The sequence below is a fragment of the Sinocyclocheilus rhinocerous genome, unplaced genomic scaffold (genome assembly GCF_001515625.1).
Source record: "Sinocyclocheilus rhinocerous isolate Xijiao unplaced genomic scaffold, SAMN03320098_v1.1 scaffold3688, whole genome shotgun sequence".
NCBI classification, from domain to species: Eukaryota; Metazoa; Chordata; class Actinopteri; order Cypriniformes; family Cyprinidae; genus Sinocyclocheilus; species Sinocyclocheilus rhinocerous.
The window spans coordinates 52,216-63,587 of record NW_015667018.1 but is presented as its reverse complement, the minus strand read 5'-3'; the positions used below and the strand labels follow the sequence as shown (position 1 = coordinate 63,587).

Here is an 11,372-nt window from a genome sequence, read left to right as displayed (position 1 = left end):
TGATAAGCCACTCCCTCGAAGGCGAATCTCAAGAATCGTCTGTGACGGGGGGCTATCTGGATGTGAAAGTATGCATCTTTCAGGTCCAGAGAAAAGAACCAGTCCCCTGAGCGAATCTGCGCGAGGATCTGTTTCAGCGTAGTCATCCTGAATGACCTTTTCATGAGGGCGTGATTCAGGTGTCTGAGATCGAGGATGGGCCGGAGGCCACCATCCCTTTTTGGGACGAGGAAGTAACGGCTGTAGAAGCCCGTCTCGCTCTGAGCTGGAGGAACCGTTTCTACAGCTCCTTTTGCAAGCAGATTCATCACCTCTGAGCGCAGGACGTGAGCATCCCTGCTTTGCAGGGTGGGGACCACACCGCTGAAGCGCTGGGGTCTTTGAGTGAATTGGAGTGAATAATCTCATTTTATTATCCCCATAACCCAATTTGACACTCCAGGGATGGCCTGCCAGGCCTCGGCCCGCGTGGTTAGGGGTTGGATTAGCTCGAGTTACTGGCTGCCCGAAGGCAGGGCACTCGTGGGAAATGGAAGAGGAAATTTGCTCTCTTTTTGAAAGTGTATGTGTTTTATTTTTCCCGCTATAACAGCGGTTGGTTGCTTGGGGGCTTGAACGGGCCCAGAGTTCACAACAAACACATTTCCCTCTGCACCCAGGGTTGAACTGGGTGATAGGAGTCTTAAGAGAGGTCGCTTGGGGGGTGGTCCGGCTGCAGCGAGACCTGGCCCCATCCTCTTAACAAACACATTTCCCTCTGCACCCAGGGTTGAACGGGGTGATAGGAGGCTTAAGAGAGGTCGCTTGGGGGGTGGTCCGGCTGCAGCGAGACCTGGCCCCATCCTCTTCCTGTCTTGCAGATCAGGAAGACGCCGGAGGCGCCGGGTCCAACGCTACCTTGGGTCGGGGTCCTTGGCACTTAGGAAAGGGGTAGCGTCTGGCCGAGCGGGAACGCCCTCGTGTCTGCTGAGTCTTGGCAGGCTGAACGGCAGGGGCGTCAGGCGCTGGCTTCGCGGGCTGCTGAGTCGGCGTAGACTTAGGGTGACTAGGAGCAGCAGCGGCGTTGAAGCGCTTTGGCAGGAAGTGTTGCATGGCCTGGGACGACTTCTGTGCCTCCGTGAGGTGCTCGGCGAACCCTTTGACCGCCGGTCCGAAGAGGCCGTTGGGAGAGATCGGGGTGTCAAGGAAGGGGACCTTATCCGCGTCCTTGAGTTCCGTTAGTGTTAGCCATAGATGGCGCTCGAGCACCACAAGGCTGGCCATCGATCTCCCAATTGCCTGAGCGGTGGTCGTGGTGGCGTGCAGAGCCAGGTCAGTCGCGCTCCTCAGGTCCCTGAGAGTCGCGGGGTCCAGGCCAGACTCCTCCGTGGAGGCGAGGATCTTGGCCTGAAAGACCTGGAGGACCGCCATAGAATGGAGCGCCGAAGCCGCCTGTCCAGCCGACGAGTAGGCGTGTCCAGCGAGTGCTGAAGTGGTCCTACACGGCTTGGATGGATGGGGGACCTTTGCCTTCCATCCAATACCCGTGGGTGGGCAGAGATGCGTGGCCTCCGGCTCATCCAGGTGAGGCAGGTTCTCGTATCCCTTCTCTTCAGCGACGTCAATAGAGGTGAGGGCGGATGAAATAGAAGTATAGAGGTGGGCGGAATAGGGAGCGCGCCATGATTTGGTGAGCTCGTCATGAACCTCCTTGGAAATATGGAGAGGAGCGCTGAAGAGGGGCCTGACGGCGCCCGGCAGGAACCACTCGTCCAGACGGCTGCGAGAGGGCTCCTCTGGTAGAGACCACTCCAAACCCAGCTCCTCGACTGCCTTCGAGAGGATACGGAGAAGTTCGGCATCCATCCCGGCTTTGGCGGCGCTGGGCGTGGACGACGGCAAGGGGGCGGGATCTGTAACTGAGCCCGACAGCTCCTCTGCGTCCGAGGCTGCCAATGACATGCTGTCATCAGGCAGCTCGTCCTCACTCCCCCCAAACGAGACCAGATCGCTCATGCTGGCAGAGGGATGCTGGTCAGGCTGGGAAAAGAAGACGGGTGAATCCTCTCTCTGTGGCGAGGGCGAGGCACGCGGGATCTGGACCGACGTGAGCTCGTCCGCATTCGAACGCTCAAGTCCTCTGCCCCGCTGTTTTTTCCTCACAGGTCCCTGGGAGGAAGAAAACGGGAGGGCGCGAGGGGCGGAGCCACTCTCTGAAAAGAAAGCGATTCGCGAGTGGAGAGAGGTGAGACTGAAGTTCTCGTAGTGAGAACAATCAGTTCCCGTGAGCGCAGCTTCCGCATGGGATTTCCCCAAGCAGGAAACGCACTCCGCATGGCCGTCATCGGCGTGGAGGGGAGCCCTGCACGAACCGCAGTAACGGCGTGGCATTTGCAACAACGCCAATTTGCTCTTTTAGAAGCGCCGGATGGCGGCAGGGGAACAGGACCGAAGCTGCTGCGATGCGTGTCAACGGCGAGAAGGCTTTCGGGATCAGCCGTCCGAGGCTGCCAATGACATGCTGTCATCAGGCAGCTCGTCCTCACTCCCCCCAAACGAGACCAGATCGCTCATGCTGGCAGAGGGATGCTGGTCAGGCTGGGAAAAGAAGACGGGTGAATCCTCTCTCTGTGGCGAGGGCGAGGCACGCGGGATCTGGGCCGACGTGAGCTCATCCGCATTCGAACGCTCAAGTCCTCTGTCCCGCTGTTTTTTCCTCACAGGTCCCTGGGAGGAAGAAAACGGGAGGGCGCGAGGGGCGGAGCCACTCTCTGAAAAGAAAGCGATCCGTGAGCGAAGAGAGGCGAGACTGAAGTTCTCACAATGAGAACAATCAGTTCCCGTGAGAGCGGCTACCGCATGGGGTTTCCCCAAGCAGGAAACGCACTCCGCATGGCCGTCATCGGCGTGGAGGGGAGCCCTGCACGAACCGCAGTAACGGCGTGGCATTTGCAACAACGCCAATTTGCTCTTTTAGAAGCGCCGGATGGCGGCAGGGGAACAGGACCGAAGCTGCTGCGATGCGTGTCAACGGCGAGAAGGCTTTCGGGATCAGCTGCGAGGCGTGTCAACGGCGAGAAGGCTTTCGGGATCAGCGTTGAGCGTAGAGTCGTCGCTGAAGGAGAAGAAATCTGAGAATCCTGTGGCGAACGCCCGCTTATATAGCCAGATGCCCCGCCCATTCTGGCGGACTTTGGCGGGCTTCGCCGCCATAGGCTCGTGCAGCTCCGCTGCCTAGCCATTGGTTCGTTCTTGGTTCCCTGAGATACGGGAACGAGTACTGCGTTGCTAGCCGTGCTATGTAGTCGCACGACTCAGTCGTCACTTCAGTCAAAGTAACCTGAGAATCCTGTGGCGAACGCCCGCTTATATAGCCAGATGGCTCCGCCCATTCTGGCAGGCTCTGGCGGGCTTTGTCGCCATAGGCTTGTGCAGCACCGCTGCCGGGCCATTGATTCGTTTTTTAATGCACTGCACAAACCAATGGCCATGCAGTTTCACTGCGTGATTGAAAAAAGGCTTCAGTTCAGGAGAAAAAAGGCTTTTTCCCATAGCGTCTTTAGCAAGTAGCAAGCACAGTATGAGCGAAGTATCGACAGGGAACCTAATGTATGATACCTTGTTGATGTTTGTCTTTTGAAAGTTGAAGTCTGTGTGTTGTTTTCAGGAGGCAGGTGGAGTGGGAGGCAGCTAGCAGTCTGATTGAAGGGATTTGTTTGACACTTCATCGGCAGCCAATCATTTCCTTCCTCCCTCACCTGCGATCTCTAATCAACGTCTGTGTCAACCTGGTGAGTCCCAAACACCCACCGCTGGTGATATCCTTTGTGTGATGTGTATGTGTTTACATAAAGATGTATGTGTTTAGGTGATGGGGGTTGTGGGGCCATCTAGTGTGGCAGATGGACTTCCCTTGTTGCATTTGAGTCCGTACCTGTCTCCTCCTCTTCCCTTCAGTACAGCGGTTGTGCGTTTGGTTGCCATGCAGATCCAGGTATAATCTGTTCCTTCCTATAGATAATTCTACTGTGCATATCAGTTCATTGACATATTTCTGCCTATAATCATATGCACATGTTTAATGTCTTCCTCCAAATTTAGGCTTTAAAGGATGATTTTCCTCTCAGTCATGTGATCTCCCCTTTCACCAATCAAGAGAGACGAGAGGGGATGCTGCTTAACCTCTTGATTCCATTTATATTGACTGTGGGCTCAGGGAGTAAAGGTCTGCCTTAGAGAACAAACATAACCAGGAATTTAAATATGCTTAAATTCATAATGCAATTGAATGTAATTTACAATGTTTATTTATGTTTTCCCTTCACAGACAGCCCTAACCTGGAGCAGCCGGAGGTATTTCTACTTTTGCAGACAGTCATTAACATCCTGTTACCTCCACGCATTATCAGCACTTCCCGCAGTAAGAACTTTGTTCTGGACGCATCCCCTGCCCACTGCTCTACCCCAGGGGACACTGGGAAAGACCTGCGTAGAGAGGGACTGGCTGAATCCACCAGCCAAGCAGCTTATCTTGGTACTAGAGCCCTAGAGAGGGTTGGATGGTGATATAAGAAAAAATATTTAAAAGATGTCTGTACATTTTATAATTTTTTTTTAATCTGCTCTCTCTAGCTCTGAAGGTGGTCTTAATTTGCTTTGAGCGACAGTTGGGTAATCAATGGTACAAGCTGAGTCTACAGGTCAAGGAAATGGCCCTGCGTAAAGTTGGCGGTCTGGCTTTCTGGGATTTCATTGACTTCATAGTGCGCACAAGAATTCCAATCTTCATTCTACTGCGCCCCTTCATACAGTGCAAGGTGGGCAGATTTTGAGGATATGTGCTACCTTTTTGAATTCTCTATTAGTGATCGACCGATATGGGTTTTTAATAGCCAATATCGGTATCTTGAAGGGTGGCTGATATAAAGTGATATGTATGGTATCACACATTTATTTTAAGTTAGTAAATAACACGTTCAACACTGCTGCACTAAAATGACTACTTATTATATAATTTTAAAGTCACCATGAAACAGAAAGTGACAACTGGAAAATTGTCACAATGGAATATTGTAGTGTATATTATTAATTAGCAAACAACATCGATCCAGTGATCCAATCAATTGAGTCTCTTGACCACTATCAGTTCACACCGTTTGGATATAATGCACACCACATTAATCAGTCATAATGATACTGACAATTAAAACAGTTCCGAGTATCGGCCAATTTATCAGCCTTGGTGATGTATCAGTTGCTCATTTAATTCATATTCATGAAAAAGTCTTCATGTCTCTACTTTCAGCTGTTAACCCAACCAGCTGAGTCTCAGGAGGAGATCACGGCCCGTCACCATATTGCAGAGCAACTAGAGCGTCGTTTCATCCCGCGGTCCCTCTGCAAGAGCTCTCTGTTTGCTGAGTTCAGCAACGAGCTCAAGATCCTGAAAGAGGCTGTGCACAGCGGCTCCGGTGAGAACGGGCTTTATCGGGATATTACCTAGAAAACAAAAGTTTATCTCTCAAAAATCTCTCAGTAAAATTGGTCACACTTTGTTAACCCCAGGTCATCCTTAACTATGGGTTAATACAGTGGTTCTCAACCACGTTCCTGGAGCCCCCCAACAGTGAACATTTTGCATGTCTCCTTAATCACACATGTTCAGCTCATTAGTAGAGACTCCAAGACCTGAAATACAATATGATACAATATACTTTATTGTCCCCTTAGGGGAAATTTTTCTTGTGCTTAGTACATGCTGCACAAACAAATCACACATAAATAACTAAATCACATACAGTATATCTCACATAAACCATACCATACAGGGGAGCAGGACATGTAGACAGGTATAGCAGATGTCACATTGCACAACTGAAAAACCACTATTGCACAAGTAGTTGCTTCATAAACCATAGAATCAAAAATAATTAACAATAACTAGCAGTAAATAAGAAGAAATAGTATAAAACATTATGTAATGTTAGATAATCAGTGCTGACCAGAAACAAATCATGCCATCAATGCCATTCAAAATTCTAATGGAGGCAGGCACAAAAGAGCTTTTGAACCGGTTGAGTCGTCATTTGGGCACTCTGTACCTTCTTCCTGAAGGCAGAGGCACATATTCAGGATGTAAGATGTGAGAAGGATCAGACAGTATCTTGTGAGCCCCTCTGTACACAGACTGCTCAAATAATGTTTGGAGCGATGGATGATCTTTCAGCTCCACAGTTTTCATGGCAGTCTGGACAATGTAAGAAAGTCTGTTTTTTAATTGTACAGAGAGGTTACCATACCAAGCTTGGATCTCGTACCTGATTAGACTCTCCAGAATAGCCTGATAAAACACAGTCATGATTTTTTCGTTGACACCATACAGTCTGAGTCTTCTCAAGAAGTGCAGTCTTTGTTGGAGTTTAGCACATAAATTGTCAACATGAATCTGACATATAAGCATGTTGTCAATATGGATGCCAAGGTACTTATAGGAATGTTGGTTTAATTTGAGTGTCATGAATAACAACAGGACTATGAACACCGACTGCTCTGTGGTCAAACACCATATCTTCCATTTTGTTATCATTTAAAATCCATTTATTGGCATCACACCACTGTTCAAAGTTCTTCTTCAGTGATAGATAGATGGATCACTCTCTTTGTACAGTAGGCTCAGGGTGGCTGTATCATCTGAAAATTGAAAGATGTAATTCCCCATGTGTGAGCTTACACAGTCATTAGTGTAGTGTGTAAAATGTACAGGCGAGCTCATGCAACCCTGAGGAGCACCTGTGTGCGATATTTTTGGGTCTGAGAGGGTGTTGATCTAAGAAAGAGTGATACCATTTGATCAGGATAGGGTTAATGTTCAACTGGCTCGTTTTCTGGGGTCAGTTCCTTTGCAAAAGTCTTCAGCAGAAAGGCTGTAATAAAATACAATACACAATACAATAAAATTAATTTAATTCATTCTCTTTATGAAGTTGTTCCATGGGAATGAAAAGTCTCCTGCTAGTTCACTGAATAGCTTTCACTGAATCCCACAGTCTTTTATAGATTGATGTGGCAAAGCTCTCCTCAATAATGTATTTTTGTCGCCTTCGGGCCACCCGAAGCAGCTGGTTGAGCTGTTTTTCAGTTGCAACCGATCACAGTTCCAGAAAGCAGATTTTTTCCTGTTAATGCACTCCACTTCACTTACTTTGTTATATATGGCTTGTTGTTAGGTTACACAATAATGTCTTTTTTTTTTGCAACCACATTATCTACACATTATCTACAAAGGATATATCTAGTTATTGACTCATCTATGAGTAGCTTCATCTATGTTTGATGTGTCAGACAAAAGAGACAAAATGTGCAGTCTACATGTACGTGATTCTCTGTCAGGTATTCAGGTTTTGTGGTTTAAATTGGGATTAAAACTGGGCTTTATCTCTCCCTTTTTTTCAGCATACCAAGGAAAGACTTCCATCAGTACCGTTGGCACATCCACCTCTGCATACAGGTTGAGTCTGGCCACCATGTCCCGCTCAAACACCGGTACAGGAACTGTCTGGGAGCAAGAGAGCCAACCCTCACGCCAGCCCTCACAGGACACACTCAGTCGGTGTACCGATGAGGAAGAGGAGGAAAGTGTGTGATTCATCCTCTTTGGATTCTTCTTAAAAACTAGTTCACTCAAAACATTTAAATTCTGTCATCATTTACTCACCCTCATGTCAATCCAAATGACATCACTTTCTTCATAAACCTGTTCTTTGAAAAGATTTGACTTAAAATAACAGTCTGTTCATAAATATATGTATGTATATATATATATATATATATATATATATGCCATATATATGACTCATACTATAATGCATGAATAGACATACATAAATCTTCGAGCAGATCTAGACAGGTGGAGCTGAGGGAGGTGGAGGGTTTCAGAGCAACTGTAGTGACCAGCTTACATGTTTACTGCAACTTTCAGAGTGCACTGTAGGACCAGCTTACAGCGAACACTGAACCAAACTTTTTAAATGTTGAGCAAGGGATCTCATTGGCTGCAGAATCAGCATGTGCCATGTAGTAAATCATATGATTGCTAGCAGATGTAAAGGACCTATCAGCCTGCATTATCTAGAGATTCAAGACTGAGCTAGATATTTGTGTTACTGTAAGTAGTGTTACTGGTTACCTGTTAATGTAGGGAATATTAACCAAAGGTGTACTATCAAAGCAGTCACCTTGCATGACCTTGCATAAAATTATTTTTAAAAATGACTTAATTGCTGCATGGCAAGTTTAATGTAAAATTGATGGGTTTTATTGCTGAGTAATTTTGTAGATGCATTTTATTGTTGAATGATCCATGTTAACTTTTACTCTGTTGCTTTCAGATGACTCCATCAGCATCCCCAGCGTGGTAAGTGAGCACGAAGCTTTCCTCCCCAGACTTATTTCCCAGCGGCGTTTCTCCAGTCACGCCACGGTGTCAGCTGCCACTCAGCCTGAACCAGGCATTAGCACCATGCTGCCCAGTCACAGGTAAACAAACACCCTTCTTCAAAACTAAAGCTCCTTCAGACCGAAAACTGTCTATAACAACCTTATTTATCCAATCTTACCATATCTTTCCCTTTAAGAGAGGGCTGATCTACAGCTGGGGGGTTGCATGTCTCTCTTATTATTCCCCTAATCTTGTTCCCTGCCCAACTCTACAGTGAACCCAATGTGCTAGATGAATCCCAGGGGCTTCTGGAGGAGGGTAACCTGTCTAGGTACAGTGTGTTGGCCCTGTGTGGGCAGTGTCTCACCATCTGTGTGCCAGGGCTGGGCCTGCCTTCCCTGTTCATCACATCCAACTTAATTCCTCACTAGGATCTCTCTCTTTCTCTTCTCATCCACTCCAAGTCACTATTTCTTTCGGTCTTTCTTTCTCTCTTGGCTAGGGACAATGATGCCCGTCTACGTTTAATCACTATGTGGTACTCATGTCATCTCCAGCGAGCCTCATGGTGTCATGGTGTCCACTCATGTTTCAGGCTTTTTGCTGCTCAAATTGGAGTTCCTCTCTGGGGGGCCAATCTGTGGGGCTGGGAAGTATGGTCTAGCAGGTGTAAAGTAGATAATTAGACATGAAGAAATGTCTTTTTTCTGATCTGACATCAGATGAATCTGACAAATTCTGCAAATTTTACAAAATGGCTTAGTTCATATAGGATGTTCACATCCTCCTGCTCATACTGCTATACCAGCTTCTCTATTCCCCTTTGTTTTTTGTGGATGACATTGCAGGTTCTGACCTGTGATTCATGCTTTCTTGATTCGTCCCTGTCCCTGTGTTTCATTGGTGGAGGGCTATGGACTGATGGGGATTTGTGGATGGGACACATTTCCTCTTAACTCTCCAATTTATTAGGAGGATTTAACAGGGATTGTGTTCAGCTCTTCGGGCAGTTTGAGCTCATCAGCTCCATTTGTGTGTCTGTCCTTCAGGGTTGCTAGCGTGCAGAGTGAACCAGGACAGCAGAATCTGCTCATCCAGCCACCACTCGGTCGTAAGAGAGGACTTAGGCAGGTGAGCGCTCAGAACACAGTCTTATTTTTTGCATTCGGTGTATTATGTCAAGGCATAAAATTGAGGCACTGTTTACCTGTTAGTGTAGGGAATATTAACCAAAGGTGTACTATCAAAGCAGTCACCTTGTATGACCTTGCATAAAATTATCTTTAAAAATGACTTAATTGCTGCATGGCAAGTTTAATGTAAAATTGATGGGTTTTATTGCAGAGTAATTTTGTAGATGCATTTTAATGTTGAATGATCCATGTTAACTTTTACTCTGTTGCTTTCAGATGACTCCATCAGCATCCCCAGCGTGGTAAGTGAGCACGAAGCTTTCCTCCCCAGACTTATTTCCCAGCGGCGTTTCTCCAGTCACGCCACGGTGTCAGCTGCCACTCAGCCTGAACCAGGCATTAGCACCATGCTGCCCAGTCACAGGTAAACAAACACCCTTCTTCAAAACTAAAGCTCCTTCAGACCGAAAACTGTCTATAACAACCTTATTTATCCAATCTTACCATATCTTTCCCTTTAAGAGAGGGCTGATCTACAGCTGGGGGGTTGCATGTCTCTCTTATTATTCCCCTAATCTTGTTCCCTGCCCAACTCTACAGTGAACCCAATGTGCTAGATGAATCCCAGGGGCTTCTGGAGGAGGGTAACCTGTCTAGGTACAGTGTGTTGGCCCTGTGTGGGCAGTGTCTCACCATCTGTGTGCCAGGGCTGGGCCTGCCTTCCCTGTTCATCACATCCAACTTGATTCCTCACTAGGATCTCTCTCTCTTTCTCTTCTCATCCACTCCAAGTCACTGTTTCTTTCTGTCTTTCTTTCTCTCTTGGCTAGGGACAATGATGCCCGTCTACGTTTAATCACTATGTGGTACTCATGTCATCTCCAGCGAGCCTCATGGTGTCATGGTGTCCACTCATGTTTCAGGCTTTTTGCTGCTCAAATTGGAGTTCCTCTCTGGGGGGCCAATCTGTGGGGCTGGGAAGTATGGTCTAGCAGGTGTAAAGTAGATAATTAGACATGAAGAAATGTCTTTTTTCTGATCTGACATCAGATGAATCTGACAAATTCTGCAAATTTTACAAAATGGCTTAGTTCATATAGGATGTTCACATCCTCCTGCTCATACTGCTATACCAGCTTCTCTATTCCCCTTTGTTTTTTGTGGATGACATTGCAGGTTCTGACCTGTGATTCATGCTTTCTTGATTCGTCCCTGTCCCTGTGTTTCATTGGTGGAGGGCTATGGACTGATGGGGATTTGTGGATGGGACACATTTCCTCTTAACTCTCCAATTTATTAGGAGGATTTAACAGGGATTGTGTTCAGCTCTTCGGGCAGTTTGAGCTCATCAGCTCCATTTGTGTGTCTGTCCTTCAGGGTTGCTAGCGTGCAGAGTGAACCAGGACAGCAGAATCTGCTCATCCAGCCACCACTCGGTCGTAAGAGAGGACTTAGGCAGGTGAGCGCTCAGAACACAGTCTTATTTTTTGCATTCGGTGTATTATGTCAAGGCATAAAATTGAGGCACTGTGTCTTGTAGCTACGGCGACCCCTGCTGTCTATACAGAGGGTGCAGGATGAGTCTCGTGGACGTCAGGGAGCCAGACTCTCAACAACCCGCAGGAACATTCAGCCTAAGAGTAAACCACTGGACAGGGGTTCGTGTTGTTTGTGTAACTACATTAAAAAAGGAAATGAATATCAGTGACGCCTGTGTGCAGAAGATTTAACATTAAACATGAACCTTATAATAATAATAATAATAATAATATATATATATATATATATATATATATATATATATCTGTGTGTGTGTTTATAGC

At 47.1% G+C, this 11,372-nt stretch overlaps 1 protein-coding gene across 5 annotated transcripts in view; it reads left to right on the top strand.

The window, feature by feature from the left end:
• The window catches only part of LOC107733373 (protein unc-80 homolog), a 60,775-nt gene that overhangs the window by 43,444 nt on the left and 5,959 nt on the right, over positions 1–11,372 (top strand). For 4 of the 5 annotated variants that reach the window (XM_016544983.1, XM_016544986.1, XM_016544985.1 and 1 more), the window contains 11 exons: positions 3,647–3,770; positions 3,848–3,973; positions 4,081–4,204; positions 4,307–4,513; positions 4,612–4,796; positions 5,285–5,450; positions 7,432–7,614; positions 8,367–8,514; positions 8,691–8,747; positions 9,466–9,547; positions 11,090–11,207. In XM_016544983.1, the coding sequence (XP_016400469.1) occupies positions 3,647–3,770; positions 3,848–3,973; positions 4,081–4,204; positions 4,307–4,513; positions 4,612–4,796; positions 5,285–5,450; positions 7,432–7,614; positions 8,367–8,514; positions 8,691–8,747; positions 9,466–9,547; positions 11,090–11,207 (1,520 nt within the window). The remainder of the gene's footprint in view (positions 1–3,646; positions 3,771–3,847; positions 3,974–4,080; positions 4,205–4,306; positions 4,514–4,611; positions 4,797–5,284; positions 5,451–7,431; positions 7,615–8,366; positions 8,515–8,690; positions 8,748–9,465; positions 9,548–11,089; positions 11,208–11,372) is intronic. The other variant, XM_016544984.1, reaches the window with a different exon arrangement.